General features: G+C 40.1%; 4 protein-coding genes across 4 annotated transcripts; all 4 read left to right on the plus strand.

Annotated features, from left to right (window-relative positions):
* The first annotated feature begins 3 nt into the window (after window positions 1-3).
* LOC104824801 (coatomer subunit alpha-1-like) lies at window positions 4-1,464 on the plus strand. Its single transcript, XM_010556970.2, has one exon. The coding sequence runs from the start codon at window positions 4-6 to the stop codon at window positions 1,462-1,464; it is 1,461 nt and encodes a 486-aa protein (XP_010555272.1).
* Window positions 1,465-2,223: 759 nt separating this feature from the next.
* On the plus strand, window positions 2,224-5,661 carry LOC104824803. Its single transcript, XM_010556971.2, has 12 exons — window positions 2,224-2,238; window positions 2,336-2,436; window positions 2,522-2,610; window positions 3,121-3,226; window positions 3,401-3,499; window positions 3,595-3,660; window positions 3,794-3,910; window positions 4,237-4,311; window positions 4,422-4,524; window positions 4,826-4,873; window positions 4,951-5,072; window positions 5,357-5,661. Exons 2-12 carry the CDS (start codon window positions 2,368-2,370, stop codon window positions 5,456-5,458), a joined length of 996 nt encoding a protein of 331 aa, XP_010555273.1. The 5' UTR covers window positions 2,224-2,238; window positions 2,336-2,367; the 3' UTR covers window positions 5,459-5,661.
* A 132-nt stretch (window positions 5,662-5,793) lies between these two features.
* LOC104824804 (coatomer subunit alpha-1-like) lies at window positions 5,794-10,984 on the plus strand. The gene is made up of 4 exons (XM_010556972.1): window positions 5,794-6,025; window positions 6,203-6,437; window positions 7,173-7,667; window positions 7,841-10,984. Exons 2-4 carry the CDS (start codon window positions 6,230-6,232, stop codon window positions 10,789-10,791), a joined length of 3,654 nt encoding a protein of 1,217 aa, XP_010555274.1. The 5' UTR covers window positions 5,794-6,025; window positions 6,203-6,229; the 3' UTR covers window positions 10,792-10,984.
* An 813-nt stretch (window positions 10,985-11,797) lies between these two features.
* LOC104824805 (V-type proton ATPase subunit a3-like) lies at window positions 11,798-18,674 on the plus strand. The gene is made up of 18 exons (XM_010556973.2): window positions 11,798-12,142; window positions 12,599-12,643; window positions 12,741-12,863; window positions 12,967-13,074; window positions 13,351-13,458; window positions 13,549-13,722; window positions 14,051-14,188; window positions 15,069-15,176; window positions 15,284-15,391; window positions 15,512-15,660; window positions 16,082-16,235; window positions 16,567-16,727; window positions 16,836-17,042; window positions 17,178-17,361; window positions 17,462-17,545; window positions 17,722-17,918; window positions 18,057-18,116; window positions 18,207-18,674. The coding sequence occupies exons 1-18, from the start codon at window positions 11,993-11,995 to the stop codon at window positions 18,412-18,414; spliced, it is 2,466 nt and encodes an 821-aa protein (XP_010555275.1). The 5' UTR covers window positions 11,798-11,992; the 3' UTR covers window positions 18,415-18,674.
* The last annotated feature ends 2,905 nt before the right edge of the window (window positions 18,675-21,579 follow it).

Below are 21,579 nucleotides of genomic sequence, written 5' to 3' on the forward strand. Positions count from 1 at the left end.
GTGATGGGCCAATTTCACGATGCCCTCTACCTTGGAGATTTGAGAGAGCGTGTTAAGATCCTGGAGGGTGCTGGGCATTTGCCTCTTGCTTATATCACTGCCTCCATTCACGGTTTGCATGACATTGCTGAGCGTCTGGCAGCTGAATTAGGAGACAACGTTCCCTCTTTGCCCGTGGATAAAACTCCATCACTTCTAATTCCACCTCTCCCTGTCATGGGTGGTGGTGATTGGCCTCTTCTGAGAGTCATGAAAGGAGTATTTGAAGGAGGGCTAGAGAGCGTTGGAAGAGGGGCTGTTGATGAAGAAGAAGACGGTGAAGGAGATTGGGGCGAGGAGCTTGATGTGGATGATGTTGACGGATTACAGAATGGGGATGTGGAGGCAATTATGGATGATGCAGAAGCTGAGGGAGAGAACGAGGAGGAAGGTGGATGGGAACTTGAAGACCTTGAACTCCCACCAGAGCTTGAAATACCGAAGTTATCTGCTAATGCACGTTGTGCAGTCTTTGTGGCACCGACTCCAGGCATGCCCGTAAGTCAAATATGGACCCAGAAATCATCTCTTGCCGCTGAGCATGCGGCAGCTGGGAGCTTTGATACCGCAATGCGGTTGCTGAACAGACAGCTCGGCATAAAGAATTTTATGCCCTTGAAATCCATGTTTCTCGATCTTTTCTCGGGCAGCCACAGCTATCTGCGTGCCTTTTCTTCGTCTCCAGTGGTTTCCCTTGCCATCGAGCGTGGGTGGAATGAGTCTGCTAGTCCCAATGTCCGTGGCCCACCAGCCCTTGTTTACAGTTTCTCTCAGCTTGAAGAGAAGCTCAAGGCCGGTTACAAATCTACCACTGCAGGAAAGTTCACCGAGGCTCTACGTGTTTTCCTATCCATCCTCCACACCATCCCACTCGTAGTAGTCGAATCAAGGAGAGAAGTTGATGAGGTCAAGGAACTTATCATTATCGTTAAGGAATACGTTCTTGGTCTGCAAATGGAACTCAAGAGGAGGGAGATGAGAGATGACCCAATACGGCAACAGGAGCTGGCGGCATATTTCACACACTGCAACCTACAAACCCCTCACCTAAGGCTCGCCCTTCTCAGCGCAATGAGTGTCTCCTACAAGGCCAAGAACCTGGCTACAGCTTCGACTTTCGCGAGGAGGTTACTAGAGACAAACCCGACAGTGGAGAGCCAGGCCAAGATGGCGAGGCAAGTCGTGCAGGCGGCGGAACGCAACATGACGGATGCGACCCAGTTGAACTACGATTTCAGAAACCCTTTCGTGGTATGTGGAGCCACATATGTGCCGATCTACAGGGGACAGAAGGACGTGTCGTGTCCGTACTGCACGGCTCGGTTCGTGCCAAGCCAGGACGGGAAGCTCTGTACTGTGTGTGATCTGGCAGTCGTCGGGGCTGACGCTTCTGGTTTGGTATGCTCTCCTTCTCAAGTCCGGTGATTGGTCGTGCGCAAAGATTTTATCTTCAGGGAACAGACATTATAGTGAAAAAACTCTCGACGACGCTTCTCTCCGCTGTGGATTACCTACGAAGAGCTTGTGGTTATTTTTGGTGTTGTTTGAACATTTTTTTTACTTTTACGCCCGTTACCAACGTTTGTAGTTTTTACGTCATATTTGTTTTGGGTTTTTGCTTTTAGCGGACATTACAGACTTCCTTTACATTTACATGGTAGTAACTCTTTTTGTATGTTTTTACCGCAACTGAAATGAGAAAATCACCCAAATAACTCGAAACAAATTTTTTTTTTCAGTGTACACCACAAAAAAAAAAAAAATTTTTTTTTTCAATTTTAACCCACTTTTCGGTGGGAAAAGTCTGAAATACCCTTTTCGTTTTATTTTTTGCGACTTTATTACGACTAACATATAACTGATATATAACTAAAAGTAAGACAGATGATTTTTTGCCACCTTTTTTAGAATCAATTGTAACTATATTTAGACTTAATTACGAAGTCGTAATAACGAAGTTATTTTTGAACGGATAAATATCGTAATTTATTAAGGTTAATTTCGTCTTTTCACAGGGAAAAAAATGTGTTATATTTTCGATGCTGTACAGGTGAAATAGATACGAACCAAGTGAGTTATTTGGGTAAAAAACCCAACTGAAATCCAGATATCCTTTGGTCCGGTAATAGAATATTCATCTCGGAACGGAGTTTCTCTACAATAGGTCTTCACGGGAAAAAAAATGATGTCGACGATTTTGTAAGCCATTCTGTACAATTCCTTCTAATTTAACTCATTTTGTTTTTTTTCAAGGATTTGGTATTTGAGAGTTTGAACGGTCGTTAGAATTCCCCAGTTTATGCGGTTGTTCCGTGCCCGTACTCTTCAATGGCGGCAATCTCCTCTATTCAGTGCTTCTTCTCTTGTTGCGATGCTTCTCCTCATCTGCGCGACCAGGTGAATTTGATTACTCTCTGCCTTTTCTCTCTTCCTCCTCCTATGACTAAAAGCTTTTTGCTCTTCTCTTCGATTTTCGAATCAGAACGTGTCGCTCTGGAGATGGACTTCTAGGGTTTTGATGTTTCGGAGTCTCCATCCGTCTCCAGTTTCTGGCGCGGAGTTGAAGCGAAGGTGATTGTTTGTTTCCTTTTTATTCGATTTCACGGGGAAGAGTTTTTCAGAAGACTTTTCCAATTGCTGCAGGTAGAAGTCGAACAATTTCCAGATTTGAATTTAGAGAGATTGCTGAATAATATGATTCGTTTTGCTGCTTTAGTAACTTATGCAATGCAATCCCTGTGCTCATAGTTTATCAGTTGAAACGGATAGCTAGATCCTGAGAATAATTTCGCCCACATCTTTAACTGTCTTGGTTTTTCATGACTCTGATTACTCGCAAACACAAAATTCTTTCATTGTTCTTTATCATTATCATCGGATTATACAGGCTCTCGCTTTTATAATGTCATGATCTCCTTCAGTATAGTTGCAACCATGTTCTAAATTTTTCTGACATCCGGACCCTGTCTGATATAGCTTCTTGTTTATAATTCAAGCTTACATTGAAAAGAATCAGCTATCTGTATAATGCAAGAAGATAAACATAATGAAGTGGCATTTTTTTTGGGTCTAATAAAACAGGGGAGCTTTCGTCCGTGCAGCCAAGCAAGATGCAGAGGGGGCGTTTAAGAAGACGGTGGAAATAGATCGCATGATTGATGCTCTAAAGGATGCCAACCCGAGAGAAGTATATTTCCGCATGCTTTTGCTCCCAGCTTTAACTTTCAACGAGTACTTGTTTACACTCAAAGAAGAGGGATATACCATGGTTTACTGTCTTGGTGTGCATTATTGTGTTTCCTCTAAATAATTTTTTCTTTGTGGTATCTACCTTTCTTGTTGCTACCTGTTCTAAGTGCAGCTCGAGATGCTTGTTGTCCAAAATGTCCTTGCTTTTGACGAGGGCTTTTGGATGCGCCTTGCGGTTAGGACAGATACTTGCAAATCAGAGGATGACAAAGCACGGTTCTTCATCAGTTTTGATTCTGTTACATTGATCACAGGGTTTGTTTATTAAGGTTGTTTATTACTAATACTTTGGCACTGTTCTTGCAGAAGGACTATGAGGAGCTCGCTACAAATGTGATGAGTATAGTTGACTGTGTTGTCCATAAGACTAAGGTGTGTCTTCCTTTTTTTTCTTCCTCTGTGATTGGCACATATATATATATATGCTGTTTTAATACCATTGCTATCTTCATCTTCTTCCATGCTTTTATTACAAGACATCTGAGAATTCATTGTATACCTGTAGGAACGGATAGAATCGGCCACTGATGTCCTTAAGGGGATTCTAAGACCTGTTGTTGATGAAGTGGAAGAAATCTCATGGCCTCCAAGAGATCCCGAAACTATCAAACAAATGGAAAAGGTTATTTTTTGTTCTCTTCTTGTTCATTTTCATACGGAAGCCTTATTCATTGTAATCTCTGTATTCCTGGGCTAGTTTTGCTGGTTCGCACCTGCTATTGACCATGACATGTGCTGCATGAAAAAAGTTTTGTCTCGACCTTCTGCGTAATGTCAAAATCATTTCCTCTTCTTGGGGTTCTTTATGGAATTAGATGCAATAGAAGTGTTATGAGTCTTTGGTGATTGGCGGTGCCTTGACTTTAGGACACTGGTTTTTAAAGATCAGTCAAGTCGGTTATTGATATGTCCTGCCTTGTGGTGTTTTCATTGTCATTGCATGAACAGGAAATAATCCAACGAGAAAAGGAAGGACTATTGGATGAGGGATTTCTTTCAGAAGTAAATGCTCAGCTACGACAAGTATGCTCAATCTGCGTCTCTGATGTCATCATTAGCAACATGATATTTGAAGCCGAAATTCTGCATTCACAACAAGTTCGGGAGAATTTGAGGCTGATGTTTGTTTTCAGGCAAAAGAAGATAAAGACAAACCGGGCCTTGAGGCTATGCTGCAAAAGGTTCTGCAACTCTATGCTGCCAAAATACTCTCCAAGCGCAGCTATGCAAAGAAAGGTACTTTTCCTGCAAGAATATAAAACCGTGTTTACTGAATGCAAGCCCATGTTTGGAAAAAGGCTTCAATGTTTCACTATGTTTCTGTTCTCATGAATAATAAGGATAAAGTTTCATTTCTTTCTTCTATGAAATTGCCAAATTGCAACTTAGCCTCGCTCTAGTACTTTAGGGATGAGTTGCTTTTTTATCTCCAAAATCCAAATCTTTATTGATGGGGGTGGAACTTCTTTATTCGGATTTTATGAATTTTATCTTTTGCTCATGCAATTTTGATTGAAACTTCTGATTATTCTCGCAGGGAATGAAATTCTGAAGGCGGAGCAGTTCCTCGAGACACTGATCAAAGGTACATCAAGTTCCTTTTTTACGACATCTCTATGCGTAATAGAATCTAGAATGAACACGTTTTCTCATGTCTTTCAGCCCCTGAGGATCAGTGGAATAGACTTTTGCTGGATGGACTGACAGTCGGAAAAGGAGAAATTACACCCGAGGAGCTATCGGCTGTTACCAAGAAACGGATCGAGCGGACACTTATCCGAACTGTGAGTAAACACACCCTTGTTAGTTAAGCTCACGTCTGTCTGAAGCCAGATTAACCGCCGCAGAATTAAACAACATCAACCGGCCAAACCTTTGGTTTGTTCCTTAAAAACATATGTTTTAACTAGTAACCACGTACGAATCTTCTTCATTTGTTTGTCTTGCTCTAAAACCGAAAACCGCAGCCTGAATCGGTTGGTTAAGGATTGGTTCCTGTACGAACCGGATTTGGTTAAGTTAAAATTTCTTGTTTACCATTCACTCCTTGTATTTACTTCTCTACCAGGAAGGAGGCTCGTACCAGCAACGAGTCTTGACGGAATATCTCAAAGGGATCGAGTCGAGAGCTGAGGAGATTGTGAATTTACTTCAGGGAAAATCACAATGAGACCCCAAACCGGGAAAATTTTATCTGGTACTTCCAGTTTACCAAACCAATGGTTATTGATTGGTTTGGTTAGCAGGCACGGTCAGGCTTTCCCGGCTCAATACTATTATTTTATTTTCGTCGAACCATAATTGTATTTGTTTACACTGTACCATAATTGTTTTAGCTTGTATTATTTATTTATTTAACTATTTATGTACCAATCTTCGATCGTTACTGTGGGGATAAATTAGGTAACCGGTTTGTGAACAGATCCGGTTAAGCTTGCCGCAGGCTGAATATTTAGGCATTTTTCATTCTCAAAATTATGTAACTGAAATTTGCAAAAACTAGCAACCTGACCTGAGCAAAGTGTGTAAGGGACTCAGATCTACGACGAGACTGAATCCCTTTTTCTTCATCATCTTCTTCTCGATCTATTTCTGAATCTTAAACTCTTCCGTCTCTCTCTCTCTCTCTTGGGCTATCTACGGACGCATAAGCACGTTTGTCTGGTAATGCTGCTGGTCATCGGCGTGACGGTGTGCTTAATTGCTTCCTACGTGAATTGATCTGATCTGATCTGTGGTGAGTCTCTTTCTATCTATATCCTGGGAAATCTCGGTTTTGAATCTCGTTTCTTCGATGTGCTCAGATCTATCCTGAATTTCGAGTGGATTAGGTTTTGCTCGTGGCGATTTTGCTGTTTGATCTATTCGTTTGCGCTTGGTTCATGATTCGTTCTCTGTGGTTTGGTCTGCGTAGGGTGTTTCTGATTCGTCATCAGGGAATATGCTGACGAAGTTCGAGACAAAGAGCAACAGAGTTAAGGGTCTCAGCTTTCACAGCAAAAGGCCATGGATTCTTGCGAGTTTGCACAGCGGTGTGATCCAGCTTTGGGATTACCGTATGGGGACTTTGATCGATAGGTTTGACGAGCATGAGGGACCTGTTCGCGGTGTTCATTTCCACAAATCACAGCCTTTGTTCGTTTCAGGAGGTATACAATCTTTCTGATAGTTCAGTTCTTCTGGAATTTTATGTACACTAGTAAATTTCGCCCTCTCCTTGATGATACGTCATTGATCTGAGAGATTCTGACTTGTTGCTTCAAAGCTTGGCACTAGAAAGTTGATATAGGCATGCTTGTTTTCTAGATCTACCAGGTTTGTCTTTGCAATTGATGATTTATTTGATATGTCTGCCTTAGGCTTAGTAGATTTACTTAAGTGGCACTTACTAAGTGCTAATATCTATGCATTTCAGAAATGGTCCATGTTGAATATACGATTTCTTTGAAAGAAATTTTTTGCTTGAAATTTTGTTTGGACTCTTTCAATAATTTATTTTTTCTTGAAGCTTGGTGTCTTAAGCTGTGGAATGTACATTTTTCATTATGTTCACCTAATAGTGCTTTTTATATGTATATAAACCATATATATAATTATATGTATATATTGGTTGCGGGATATGGGGACCCAGCTTTTATTTCTGTTACAAACAAGTTTATTTACCTTTTCCGTCAGGAGGGTGCTTTTCATGGTTCAAAGATTGGTGCTTCAAAGCCTAAAACTGTGGTTTAATTTCTCCGGATGACTATTCTAATGGAAATGCTTGCACACATGAAATCGTTTTGGAGCAGATTACTGACTGCATCTTACTTTCATCTCAGCTCCAATTTGCTGAATTGTCTTTCTATGTGTATTTTTAAAATTGATATCGTTGGCTGTTGCAGGGGATGATTACAAAATTAAGGTTTGGAATTACAAAACTCACAGGTGCCTGTTCACACTTCTTGGGCATCTTGATTATATACGCACGGTCCAGTTTCACCATGAGTACCCATGGATTGTGAGTGCTAGTGATGATCAGACTATCCGCATCTGGAACTGGCAGTCGAGGACTTGTATTTCTGTCTTGACTGGTCACAACCATTATGTTATGTGTGCTTCTTTCCATCCTAAAGATGACCTTGTTGTATCAGCGTCCTTAGACCAGACGGTCCGTGTTTGGGATATCGGGGCTCTTAGGAAGAAGACTGTATCTCCTGCTGATGACATCCTACGATTGAGTCAGATGAATACTGATCTTTTTGGGGGCATTGATGTTATAGTCAAGTATGTTCTGGAAGGTCATGACAGAGGAGTCAACTGGGCTGCTTTTCACCCCACCCTTCCTCTCATTGTCTCTGGTGCAGATGACCGTCAAGTGAAGTTGTGGCGCATGAACGGTACATATATGAAATTCCTGGCCTTCCTCTCTGTTTTTTGTTTACTTCAAATGCAAAGTAGTTTTATTCAGTCATGGAAGAACAACTGAAATGTAAATATATCCCTCTACTCTAGGAGTACACATGTATTAGTTGGCCGAGAAATTTATGTCAGTTCTTCAATATTATTGCAGAAACTAAGGCCTGGGAGGTGGACACACTGCGAGGTCATATGAATAATGTGTCATGCGTCATGTTCCATGCAAAACAAGACATTATTGTATCTAACTCCGAGGATAAAAGCATTCGTGTCTGGGATGCTACCAAGCGAACTGGACTCCAAACTTTCCGCCGTGAACACGACAGGTTCTGGATTCTTGCGGTTCATCCAGAGATGAATTTATTGGCCGCGGGACATGACAACGGTATGATTGTCTTTAAACTTGAGAGGGAACGCCCTGCATTTTCTGTGAGTGGTGATTTTTTGTTCTATGCCAAAGATAGATTTCTTAGGTACTATGAGTTTTCGACGCAAAGAGACTCACAAGTCATCCCTGTACGCCGTCCTGGTACTCCAAGCCTGAACCAAAGTCCTAGGACCTTATCTTACAGTCCGACAGAAAATGCAGTTCTTGTATGCTCAGATGTGGATGGCGGTTCTTATGAGTTGTACATCGTACCAAAAGATAGCGTCGGCAGGAGTGACTTCGTTCAGGAGGCAAAAAGGGGGCCCGGAGGTGCTGCTGTCTTTATAGCTCGAAACCGGTTTGCTGTTCTTGAGAAAAGCACGAACCAAGTGCTGGTCAAGAATCTCAAGAACGAGATGGTAAAGAAGAGTTCCCTACCGATCCCCACTGATGCTATATTTTATGCTGGGACAGGAAATTTGCTTTGCAGATCTGACGATAGGGTTGTTATATTTGATCTTCAACAAAGACTGGTTCTCGGTGAACTTCAGGCCTCATTTGTCAGATACGTTGTTTGGTCAAATGACATGGAGACTGTCGCTTTACTAAGCAAGCATACTATCATCATCGCCAGCAAGAAGCTTGTCCACCACTGCACCCTTCATGAAACAATACGTGTGAAGAGTGGAGCTTGGGATGACAACGGTGTCTTTATCTACACAACTTTGAACCATATCAAATATTGTCTCCCTAATGGAGATAGTGGAATAATCCGAACTCTAGATGTTCCTATCTATATCACAAAGGTTTCTGGGAATAACATCTTCTGCTTGGATCGGGATGGGAAAAACAGGGTTATTGCCATTGATGCAACAGAATACATTTTCAAGCTTTCCCTGTTGAGGAAGAGGTATGATCATGTCATGAGCATGATTAGGAATTCCCAACTTTGTGGGCAGGCTATGATTGCTTATCTGCAGCAGAAAGGATTCCCTGAAGTTGCCCTTCACTTTGTTAAAGATGAAAGGACCAGGTTCAACCTGGCTTTGGAAAGTGGTAACATCAGTATAGCTGTTGAAGCAGCCAAAGAGATCGATGAGAAAGATCACTGGTATCGACTTGGGGTGGAGGCTCTGCGCCAAGGTAATGCTAAAATTGTGGAGTTTGCCTACCAGCGGACCAAGAACTTTGAGAGGTTATCTTTCCTTTATCTCATCACTGGCAATATGGAAAAGCTGTCCAAAATGATGAAGATTGCTGAAGTGAAAAATGACGTGATGGGCCAATTTCACGATGCCCTCTACCTTGGAGATGTTAGAGAGCGTGTTAAGATCCTGGAGGGTGCTGGGCATTTGCCTCTTGCTTATATCACAGCCTCTGTTCATGGTTTGCATGACATTGCTGAGCGTCTGGCAGCTGAGTTGGGAGACAACATTCCCTCTCTGCCCAAAGGTAAAACTCCGTCACTTCTAATTCCACCTCTCCCTGTCTTGGGTGATGGTGATTGGCCTCTTCTGAGAGTCATGAAAGGAATATTTGAAGGAGGGCTAGAAAGTGGTGTCAGAGGGGCTGTTGATGAAGAAGAAGACGGTGAAGGAGATTGGGGCGAGGAGCTTGATGTGGATGATGTTGACGGATTACAGAATGGGGATGTGGAGGCAATTATGGATGATGCAGAAGCTGAGGGAGAGAACGAGGAGGAAGGTGGATGGGAACTTGAAGACCTTGAACTCCCACCAGAGCTTGAAATACCGAAGTTATCTGCTAATGCACGTTGTGCAGTCTTTGTGGCACCGACTCCAGGCATGCCCGTAAGTCAAATATGGACCCAGAAATCATCTCTTGCCGCTGAGCATGCGGCAGCTGGGAGCTTTGATACCGCAATGCGGTTGCTGAACAGACAGCTCGGCATAAAGAATTTTATGCCCTTGAAATCCATGTTTCTCGATCTTTTCTCGGGCAGCCACAGCTATCTGCGTGCCTTTTCTTCGTCTCCAGTGGTTTCCCTTGCCATCGAGCGTGGGTGGAATGAGTCTGCTAGTCCCAATGTCCGTGGCCCACCAGCCCTTGTTTACAGTTTCTCTCAGCTTGAAGAGAAGCTCAAGGCCGGTTACAAATCTACCACTGCAGGAAAGTTCACCGAGGCTCTTCGTGTTTTCCTATCCATCCTCCACACCATCCCACTCGTAGTAGTCGAATCAAGGAGAGAAGTTGATGAGGTCAAGGAACTTATCATTATCGTTAAGGAATACGTTCTTGGTCTGCAAATGGAACTCAAGAGGAGGGAGATGAGAGATGACCCAATACGGCAACAGGAGCTGGCGGCCTATTTCACACACTGCAACCTACAAACCCCTCACCTAAGGCTCGCCCTTCTCAGCGCAATGAGTGTCTCCTACAAGGCCAAGAACCTGGCTACAGCTTCGACTTTCGCGAGGAGGTTACTAGAGACAAACCCGACAGTGGAGAGCCAGGCCAAGATGGCGAGGCAAGTCGTGCAGGCGGCGGAACGCAACATGACGGATGCGACCCAGTTGAACTACGATTTCAGAAACCCTTTCGTGATATGCGGAGCCACATATGTGCCGATCTACAGGGGACAGAAGGACGTGTCGTGTCCGTACTGCACGGCTCGGTTCGTGCCAAGCCAGGACGGGAAGCTCTGTACAGTGTGTGATCTTGCAGTCGTCGGGGCTGATGCTTCTGGTTTGGTATGCTCCCCTTCTCAAGTCCGGTGATCTGTCCAAAACATTGTTGCCCCCAAAAAAACAAAAAAAAAATCCTCTCTGCAGTGGCAAGGTAAGTAAAGAGAAGTGTTGTTCTTTCTTCGTATGGTGAAATATCAAACCTGTTTGGTGCTGTCTACCGTGATCAGATTCACCCGATCTCTGTTGCAAGTTATATCTTATAGTTGTTTCTTATGTAATAAGCTCTTCCCGGGTATATCTATACTTTGATTTTTTCTTTACTTCTTGTGTCTAGTTACTTTTTTGTTTCCATAAAAAATTCGGATTTTTCTCTGTTTGGCTCGCTTGTACTTTTATCTTTACAGTTCGGGACGTTTCTGTTAGGCCGGAAATTCCTCTGTTCTTTTGCGTTCATCGTTCAAATTACATATATATCAATGGCAAAACGCTCGTGTAAGACTTGCGTCCCGCTTTTCCCTGCACGCCTTGCTGTTTTTTCTCACGCACGGTAAATTTCTTGTAGCTTCAGTTTTTACCCGACAGAAAAACGACATGTAGTTTGTGCGGTCTGAGGGAAAATGACACGCAGTGTTTATCATTGGTACGTGTGTATATGCATGTGTGTTTTGCAATTATAGGCTTTTTTTTTTATCCAAACGTTTTTTTGTCTTCATGGGTGCATATTCCTCCAAACCCCATTTGTTATAAATCCATAAAAAGTACTATCTATTTTTCCCCAATAAAAATGCTAACCGTTTGTGTGATAAAAATGATTACAATTCTTCCACCTTCCCAATGACGGGGATAACCTTTTTTTTCCTTCTTATTATTCTAATTGAGATATAATACCTTTTTTGTTTGAACAATCATTTAATAAATGAATAATATAAATGTATCCACACTTATCCTTAATAGATGTGAATCTCAAATGCCAAAAAAAAAAAAAATTCTTGAATGAGGATGTAAATGTTATTTTCTATTAATCTGTAATGACAAAATGATTGATCAAACGGATCCATTAGAAGGGCCACCAGATGTATCGACCCGGCCTTAATATACGTGGTCCGAAGTGAGCTACAGGTGACCACGACGCAGACAGGTTTACTCTCTCTCTCTCTCCCCCTCTGACATTATCGGCGTCTTTCTTGCCTGTTCGACTGAGGCGATCCCAATTGCGAGATCGATCTCCTTCTCGAGATCGGTATTCTCACCTGTTTCGAATTCGACGTCCGGCGAAGAAGGAGACGCAGGGATGGGGGAGATTCGCGGTGGTGGTTGCTGTCCGCCGATGGATCTGATGCGGTCGGAGCCGATGCAACTTGTTCAGCTCATTATTCCCATGGAATCTGCCCATCTCACCGTCTCTTACCTCGGTGATCTTGGTCTCGTCCAGTTCAAAGACGTCCGTACTCTTATCTCTCATTGTCCTCTGTTTTTCTACTTAATGTGTTTAGGCGTGTCTGCTTGCAATGTTGCCGATGTTAATTTCCATGGATCTCTGTCGAAATGTTGTGTGTGAATTTCTCTGTCTTCGATTGCGATTGACGGGATTTATGGTGACCGGACTTCGAATGTGGAACCGTAGGTTACAATCAATCGACGCATCTTGATCTCCTTATTCTTTTTCTTGGTTTGCTTTGAATTTTTCTTTATTTGATTCTCGTTTGGAACGGATTAACATGGTTGGGGTTTTCGAATTTGGTTTTTTTTTCCGAGGGTTTACCACCGCAGCGCATTGATCATAATCGCTTCTTAGGTTCTCTATTCTTGGCGATTGTGAGCGTAATTTATTGTAAATTTTATTCGTAGTACTACGTGAATTCCTGTTCTTATTCGTCTGTTGGGATGTTGATTTCAGCTCAACTCAGATACCAGCCCGTTTCAGCGTACTTATGCGGCTCAGGTAAGCGAAATTGAGAAATGATTATGCTACATCATCCCTTTTAGAGAAAGTATATCATACAACAATGACACTTCCTTTCTGTGTTAATGACATGAAGTTAAAAAGATGTGGGGAGATGGCGCGAAAGATACGGTTCTTCAAGGAGCAAATGTCAAAGGGAGGAGTCTCTCCCAAAGTAATACTGGAGAAAGGAGATGATCTTGACTTTGATGATCTAGAGGTAAACTGTTGATGTTTGGCTTCACCATGCTGTTATGCTTTTGATGTTGGCACACCATGTTTTCGATTTTTCATATTTCTTCTCTTTCTCTTTGGTTGTTCAGGTGAAACTAGGAGACTTAGAGGGTGAACTGGTTGAAATCAATGCAAATAATGACAAACTGCAGCGTTCTTATAATGAACTTGTGGAGTACAAGCTGGTCCTTCAAAAGGTATATATTTTCATTTTGTCCCACAGTCTAGAAGATGCTATATCTTTCCACAGAAACAGGATCATATTTTTTGCAGAAAAAGGAATCATCTTGTGTTAACTGTTCAGTTACTTTGTTGCTATCTCATGTTCTTTTACTTAGTAACTCTTGATAGCACACTTACGATGAAGTGAATTTCATAGTAAATGGGGCTTCTGATGGGGCAAATGCGGGCATTTTCTGTTACGATCGAATGTGCATCTTGTGCTATTTTTACTTAAATGTTTTTCTTTTCAGGCTGGTGAATTTTTTTCTTCTGCACTTCAAATTGCTGCAGCTCATCACCAAGAGATGGGATCACATCAGGCAGGTGAAGACCCCCTGGAGGCTCCTTTACTGCAGGAAGTACGATCACTGAACTGTTTGCATACTAAAAAGTTTTGTATCATCTTGTTTAGTGTGCTATAAACTTACAACTTTCCTCCTATTTGATAGGAGAAGTCGATTGATTCGTCAAAGCAAGTAAAGCTTGGATTTCTCACTGGCCTTGTGCCTCGTGAAAAGTCAATGGCCTTTGAGAGGATCCTATTTCGTGCAACTAGGGGTAACATCTTTATGCGGCAGTCTGTTGCCGAGGAGCCTGTCGTTGATCCCGTCTCAGGAGAAAAGGTGAGGTGCTTCTGCTCCGCTTTTATTTTCTTTTAGAGATAGAAACCAATTACTCACAACAATGCTCGAGTTCAGTTTTTTCTTTCATCATGAAAGTTTTGTTTTATCTTATGCTTAGAAACTTTCAGAAATGTGAATTCTGATTCTGATTTCTAGATATGTGATGATAATATTTAATGCATTATATAAATATAGTTTAACACTTTAACATCCAATTTTCTCGGATTTATTCAGTTGAGAATTTAGGCAACACGGAATCATGATCTTTTCCATTTTCCTTTTCTCTTGGCTTTATTGGAAAACTAACTTTTTAACTAAAATTCTGCAGACTGAGAAAAATGTATTTGTTGTCTTCTTTTCTGGGGAAAGAGCGAAAAGCAAGATCCTTAAAATATGTGAAGCTTTTGGGGCAAACCGCTACCCTTTCAGTGAGGACCTTGGCAAGCAAGCTCAAATGATGACCCAGGTATGCATTATCTATCTGATAAATGTTTATTGCGGATATGTATGCATTGTATGGGTTAGATGTCCTGCTTTCTTTCTGTCGAGTAGACTACATGCTGATGCTGCAGTGCCATATTATTCTCCTCAACTATTATTTAGCTTTTATTGGGCTTGAGTTCAGGTGATAATCATGTGGAACTGCTTTCAAAAAGTAATAACTAACTGATTCTTTATCTATCAAGGATGTTCTTCTTTCTTAACAAATATTGTTAATGGTTGATTTTGATAGATTATTTGCACATTCTTTTCGCACAATGCATACTACTAAGTGATGCATAGACTGTCTATTATTCCTTTTGTAGTGATTTGGAATTTCATTATTGGCTTGCTCATACGAAATGTTACCTAGGTTGGAAAACTTAGGTATAACTGGGTGAATAGTTGGAAGATATCTTCAAGTAGATGTTCATGGGTTCGAGGAATTTCTTGCCCCTTTCTTTGAGGATGTCAGAAGAAACATGAGGTATCCCTCTTTCATTTTGCTGACTTGAAAGGTGGTGAAGGGCCTCATGTTTTGGAATTCCTAACTCATGGTGAACGGATTGATATTTGCCCTTAAGATTCCCCATTGGCAGAAGTTGTGTCTATGGGCAATAATTGATGTAGTCTTAGATCTCCAATACAAGGGTACTTGCATAAGAAGCTGATGGTTAGATTTTTTGGAAAAATAGGTTTATCCCATTCCATCCTAGTCCGTATTAGCTTACAAAAGCTATGTACTGTCCAAACGCTTTTAGCGTACAGGCATGGAAAGTGCTGTCCTGTCATGGTTCCTTACAATGGTGATGCGGAAAAATTATAAACCAATTAACTGTTTTTGGTATTTTCTCGTACTGTTTCAGGTTTCAAGTAGATTGGTGGAGCTTAAAACCACCATTGATGTCGGGCTGGGTCATCGGAACAATCTGTTAGAGACGATTGGAGATAAGTTTGAGAAATGGAGTCTCAAGGTAATCTCATTTGTCTCTGTTTCTTTTCCTGCTCATTGGTCAGTTTAAACCCATTATTGTCTTCATGCCACATGAGGCCAATAGTCATTTATTTTGACGTGTTGCAGGTCCGCAAAGAAAAAGCCATATATCACACTTTGAACATGCTTAGTCTCGATGTGACAAAGAAGTGTCTTGTGGCCGAGGGATGGAGTCCAGTCTTTGCAGCAAAAGAAGTGAGTTGTACCTTGCATTTCATTTACATCCAATGGTCGGTTTGTATCTTGGGTAATAGTGATTGTACTGGTGATGTATTATGTCGGATCGCTAAAGTAGATCGGATCTTGCATGTGCAGATTCAGGATGCTTTGCAGCATGCTGCGATTGACTCCAACTCTCAAGTTGGGTCCATTTTCCAGGTCCTGGGGACCAAAGAGTCGCCGCCAACTTATTTTCGCACAAACAAATTTACTTCTGCATTCCAGGAAATTGTCGATGCGTATGGGTAAGTTTCCTCCCGTTGAGATTGCTGCTATTTGGGAAAATAGAGGAAGGCAGAGATGGTCTCAATGTGATAAGAAAAGCATGTGTTTATAAAGGAGTATTCTGATTATTTATAGATTTTGGGCTTGCTTAAGTATACGTGTCAGAATATTTATTTGTGTGCTGGAATCATCTATCTCCAGATTTTTATTCTATTGGCTCCTTATCTTATTATTGGGATTATTAATTATTTTAGCCATCACAGAAATGATTAGTCTTGCTGGTGGAAAAAATAGATGACCATACACATTTTTAGAAACGTATTCTTGTTATTTATCGCATTTATGCATGGTCATATTACGTACCACCTTACGCATGTGCATTTATGCAAGGTTTATATTTTTGAACAAAAAAAATGATCTGCTTTGTTCACCGCATTGCAGGATTGCAAAGTATCAGGAAGCCAATCCTGGTGTATACACAATTGTTACCTTCCCCTTCCTCTTTGCTGTTATGTTTGGTGACTGGGGACATGGAATATGTTTGCTGCTTGCAACTATGTATTTTATAATGAGAGAAAAGAAACTTTCCAGCCAGGTAATACCTATTACTTATTTTCCCAATGTTATAACTTTCAGCACAAGTATATGAATCATATACTATGGTTGATTTCCTTGCAATCATATAATATGATTAATTTTCATCAGACTGCAAATATCGATGAATGCTTTTGTTGTCTATCTTTAAAATGGAATTACGAGCTGCCTGCAAATGTGAAAGTACAGAAAAGTAGTGTTTTTCCAAAGAGCACACTAGCTTATTCTATTTTGTTATTTATGTACTTGTTTCTTTGATTTTGACTTTGTAGATGCCTTTGTTTCTTGCGAGGTTTAAGCTAACCCTTCAATACCTTGATTCCTGACAACAGAAACTCGGGGATATTGCAGAAATGGCTTTCGGTGGCCGTTATGTTATTTTCATGATGTCACTCTTCTCAATATTCACTGGTTTAATCTACAATGAATTCTTCTCTGTTCCATTCCCATTGTTTGCTCCTTCAGCATATGACTGCCGTGATGCCTCCTGCAGGTTTGCAGAATTGTTTTCAAATCCCCGTGTTTAAAAAAAATATAAGCATATTAGTTGTGATGGAATATTTTCTCTCTTCTGATTTTTTTCCCTCTAACGATTGTGTAGTGAGGCTACTACAATTGGTTTGATCAAGGTCCGAGACACTTATCCATTTGGTGTAGATCCCGTGTGGCATGGTACTCGCAGCGAGTTGCCGTTCCTCAACTCGCTGAAGATGAAAATGTCAATCCTTCTCGGAGTTGCCCAGATGAACCTCGGGATCATAATGAGCTTCTTTAATGCGAAATTCTTTGGAAGTGGCGTGAACATTTGGTGGGTTTATTTGATTGTTTCTGATCTGGGCCATAGCCTATTCTCAGTTGATTATTGTATAGCCTAAGCCTTTCTTCTCTAAAGACAAAATCGGTAGCTAATCATAGTTAAGTCTCTAATGTCTCATACTTGTAGGTTCCAGTTCATTCCACAGATGATATTCTTGAACAGCTTGTTTGGATATCTCTCTGTCCTCGTCATCATCAAGTGGTGCACTGGTTCTCAAGCAGATTTGTATCACGTTATGATATACATGTTCCTCAGCCCAACCGATGAGTTAGGAGAGAATCAGCTTTTCCCTTACCAGAAAACAGTGCAGGTTTGTGTTTCAACACCAACTTTCTATAAGTTCCCCGCAAGATTTAAAGCGTTTGTGTCGATTATGTTTATAGACTCATCTATTTACTTTCCCGTTTCAGCTCGTGCTCCTCCTCCTGGCTCTCGTTTCGGTTCCATGGATGTTGCTGCCAAAACCTTTCATTTTGAAGAAACAACATGAAGCAGTGAGAACATTTTCATTTTTTAAGCATTATACTAATAGAAAATAATCGATTGCCACAAAAAATACTCCTGGTGGCTTTATTTAACTTCTTCAAATTAAAAAGAAAAATGGGGGAAAATGTTGGTCTAAATTCCCGTTCATGGTTTGTTTGTTTTTTTTGCTTTGTCCATCCAACAGAGGCACCAAGGTCAGGCGTACAGAGCGATTCAGGAGGCAGACGACAGTCTTCTTCAAGTGGAAGAAAGCGAGGATTCAAATGGGCACGAGGAGTTTGAGTTCAGTGAAATATTTGTCCACCAACTCATTCACACCATCGAGTTTGTGCTTGGTGCTGTCTCCAACACTGCCTCCTACCTTCGTTTATGGGCTCTTAGGTTCACCTATACACTCTTTTCTTTTCCTACACTCCTTCGATATTTTACCACAGTGAGGCAAATATATGAATGTACGTATGTATATATATATAGGGTTGATCACGGCTAACAGAGTCATGTATTATTTTATGTGTTCAGTCTAGCCCACTCTGAATTGTCATCTGTCTTCTACGAGAAGGTCCTCCTCCTCGCTTGGGGGTAATGTTCCATTTCTCCTCCTCTTCTGTTTTACTCTTCTGTGTCAGTCAGTCGGTCAATATCTCTCTCTAATCTCTCTCTCTCTCTCAGGTTCAACAACGTGGTAATACTGGTGGTGGGGATAATAGTGTTCATATTCGCGACGGTGGGAGTGCTGCTAGTGATGGAGACGCTGAGCGCGTTCCTTCACGCGCTGCGTCTTCACTGGGTGGAGTTCCAGAACAAGTTCTACGAAGGTGATGGCTACAAATTCTCCCCTTTCTCCTTCTCCCTCTCTGCTTCCGCCGACGACGAGTGATTTTGTGTTTTTACAACGTCAACTCATGCCGTTTATAATTATGGACGGATCTCCCAGTTCCCAATATTTTGTTGTATCATTTAAGTTCGGATCTAAAGTTTCTGGGAGAGTCGTCCATTTGTTGTTGTTGTTGTTGTTGTGTTTTTCGTGTTGGAAAAATAAGCCGCTTTATTTGGTGGTCCATTTTTTAAACTTCGCTATTTCATTTGCTAGGTGAGGGACCATAAATGCTATTTTCGGTAAAAATGGTAGATCAGAAATGCCATGGTTTATTTTTTTTTAATTGATTTTTTTTTAATGTTTATGGATTTGAACTTAATAAAATATTATATAGATTATTAGATCAAATTATTATAAAATTATCATTATATTGTAAGGAACAAAAATATAATGAATATCATTGTATAAGTGGTGTATAGGGTCGATATTATTAATTTATTGTGGATGATTTTATTATACGATAATATGATGAGTTATAGAACATTTCATTAATACAAAAATATGAGTTAACTTAATTACATATATATATATATATATTAATATGGTGTTTTAATAATTACTGTCAGGATTTACATCTTTTGACAATCAATACAACTATTAGTGAACGAGTTTTTGTTATTAGATCATACAGAAAGTTTTATGATATCGTTATTTTTTTTCGATCAAAATTAAATGTTTATTTGTCAAAACTAAAGTAAGATATCATTTTTAAAAAAATTATATAGAATGCAATTTAAATAAAACATTGAAAACTTATTCTTTTGATAATAAACGAGAACAATTTAATTTAACAATAGGATTCGTAAATTTGATCTTTCTATTAAGAAAAAATTCCAATAATATTTGTAACGAAAGAAAATATATTAATTTTAAAAACCAAGGATATATTTTTTTGTAATTTGATGAGCTAAGTAGATTAGCTAGTCGTGATAATCCGAATCGAAATGTCGACCATATGCATTGCCGGGTAAAAACGTTTTTGGTATTTTTAATCTTGCTCCGTCAATAAAGAAACATATTTTTTAAAGGCACTAAAGGGCGGTATCGTGCTTTTAGAGAGAAAAAAAGAATTATTTCTTATATCATAATAAATTAAACATTTATCATTCTTATGGTATAAAGGTCTGTGTGAATGAAATATGTACCAAAATCCTTTAAAATAATGTGCAACTAATGTTTCTTCTAGCCAAACTAAATATGCCACGGGAAAGTCTCATCTCAATTGAAAAATGAAAAACTCTATGCAGTGGAGGTTGTGTATTCGATTCTATTTGAGGTATGAGTTTTCTTGAGACGGTCATTTTCGGTCAGTTTACATGTTCCGCATAGTTTATCGGTTACTGCATAAGGGTCGGAGAATTTATTATCCGAGATGTTGTCCGACTCGCGGGATCAGAAGTCGGTCAGAAGGACTATGAGACGGTTTCCGTTGTAAAAAACAAAAACTAAATATGCCACACTAAATATGTTTTTATCTGAAAAATAAGTAAGTGTACGTGTGTATGTATGTGTGTATAAGATCTAGATTTTGTTTTCTTAAACGATGTGATAAATTAATGCGATGTGGTAGGTAATAATGTGTTTGCGATGTCATCTTTTTTATTTATCAAGTTAGCTTTTCGGCGTAGTATATATTCCGTTTGAACTGCGTTAACAATTTTAAAGGTTTTTTTTTTATATTTTAGATTATTTTTTGTAATTTTTTTTTATCAAATTAAAAGTTTTACTTTTTATTTTTTGGAACAATTTGAATATTTTGTTGGATTTTTTCTTGTACAAAATAAAATATAAAAAATAAAAAATCGATGTGAAACATATAAATTAATAGTCTAAAAACTGGTAATATTCATAATATATTTAAATTCGAATCGGATATTCTATTCTCTAAATTAAACTGAGAATAAGTTAGATATAAAAAAAACGAATGAAAAGAACGGTAAGGAGAGAGAGAGAAAGTCTCACGCGCTCAGATTCTCCAAATCTTAGATTTTGACGCGTGCGGTTTACTCGCGGAGCATGCGTCTGGGCTATTTTGAGTATTTACGATTTTAGCAACAAAAAAAAGCCCAAAGCCGGAGAGTATTCTAGTGCTGGGCCCATGTAAATAAATTCCCTGTATCGTAAGTCATGTTAATTTTATTTATCCTTTAAATATACTATTTTCAAGAACTATTTATTCGTTTTTCGACGAAATCGATTATTTTTTCTAATTTTATCAATAAATCTAAAAAAATAACTTTTTTATTAAAAATAATTACATTTGATTAAACTACTCTTGCAATTTTATTAATTTTAAAATGCTTTTTTCGAGTAGATATCTAAAGCAAGAACGTACAGAAAGTCCATAGATCAAAGTAGTTCAAAGGGAATTGAGTGTCGAAAACAAAGAATAAATAGATCCAAAGACAAGGGTTAGAGAGATCAAATAAAAAAGAACACCACAAATACATAGCTCGGGTTCTAATTTTTTCTACCACATGCCACGGAAGAGACAAAATTGGTCGGAAAGACTGACGTGACGGAAACACGTGGGGGTATTATGACTGGAACCATCTCCTGACTTGGCCGGAGCTCTTGTTTGATGCGCCTGTTTTGCCCAAACCCTGCGAGAATTTAGACCGATACTGCTCTATCAACATATCGAGCCTGTCCACAACATCCCCACCGCCGCTCTTCTTCTGCTTCTTCCTTTTCTGCTGCCCCGTTGATGAGCTCTCTTCGCCTTTCTCATCCCGGGCTACCTTCTTCCTCTTTCTCGTTTGACCGTTCAGATCATCTTTGGAACTCTTAGGATTTGTTTTCCGGGCATTCTCTTCGGTTCTGTCTTGCTGATGCCTTTGCCCTTGTTTCCGGGGTTGACCTTCCTGGTTTTGATTAAAAGACGGTTTCTTAGTCTCTTCTTGAGGACATGCGGATTTCTTCTTCTTTCCCTTCTTGTTTCCGGCTGCTTCATCTCTAACGGCTCCAGTTTTATCCACTGGTTTTGCTGATTCTTTAGTCTCTTCCCCAGTGAATGCGCGTTTCTTCTTCTTGTTACCCATTGCATTGTCTGCCACTACTCCAGTGTTCTCCACCGGTTCTGCCCCTTCCCTTGTTTTTCGTTTCTTAGATTTCTTGGTTGGATGGATATCAGGTGTATGCGGTTCAGGAGTATTGATGTTAGTC

This window comes from Tarenaya hassleriana, unplaced genomic scaffold (genome assembly GCF_000463585.1).
Source record: "Tarenaya hassleriana unplaced genomic scaffold, ASM46358v1 Cleome41, whole genome shotgun sequence".
Lineage (NCBI taxonomy): Eukaryota > Viridiplantae > Streptophyta > Magnoliopsida > Brassicales > Cleomaceae > Tarenaya > Tarenaya hassleriana.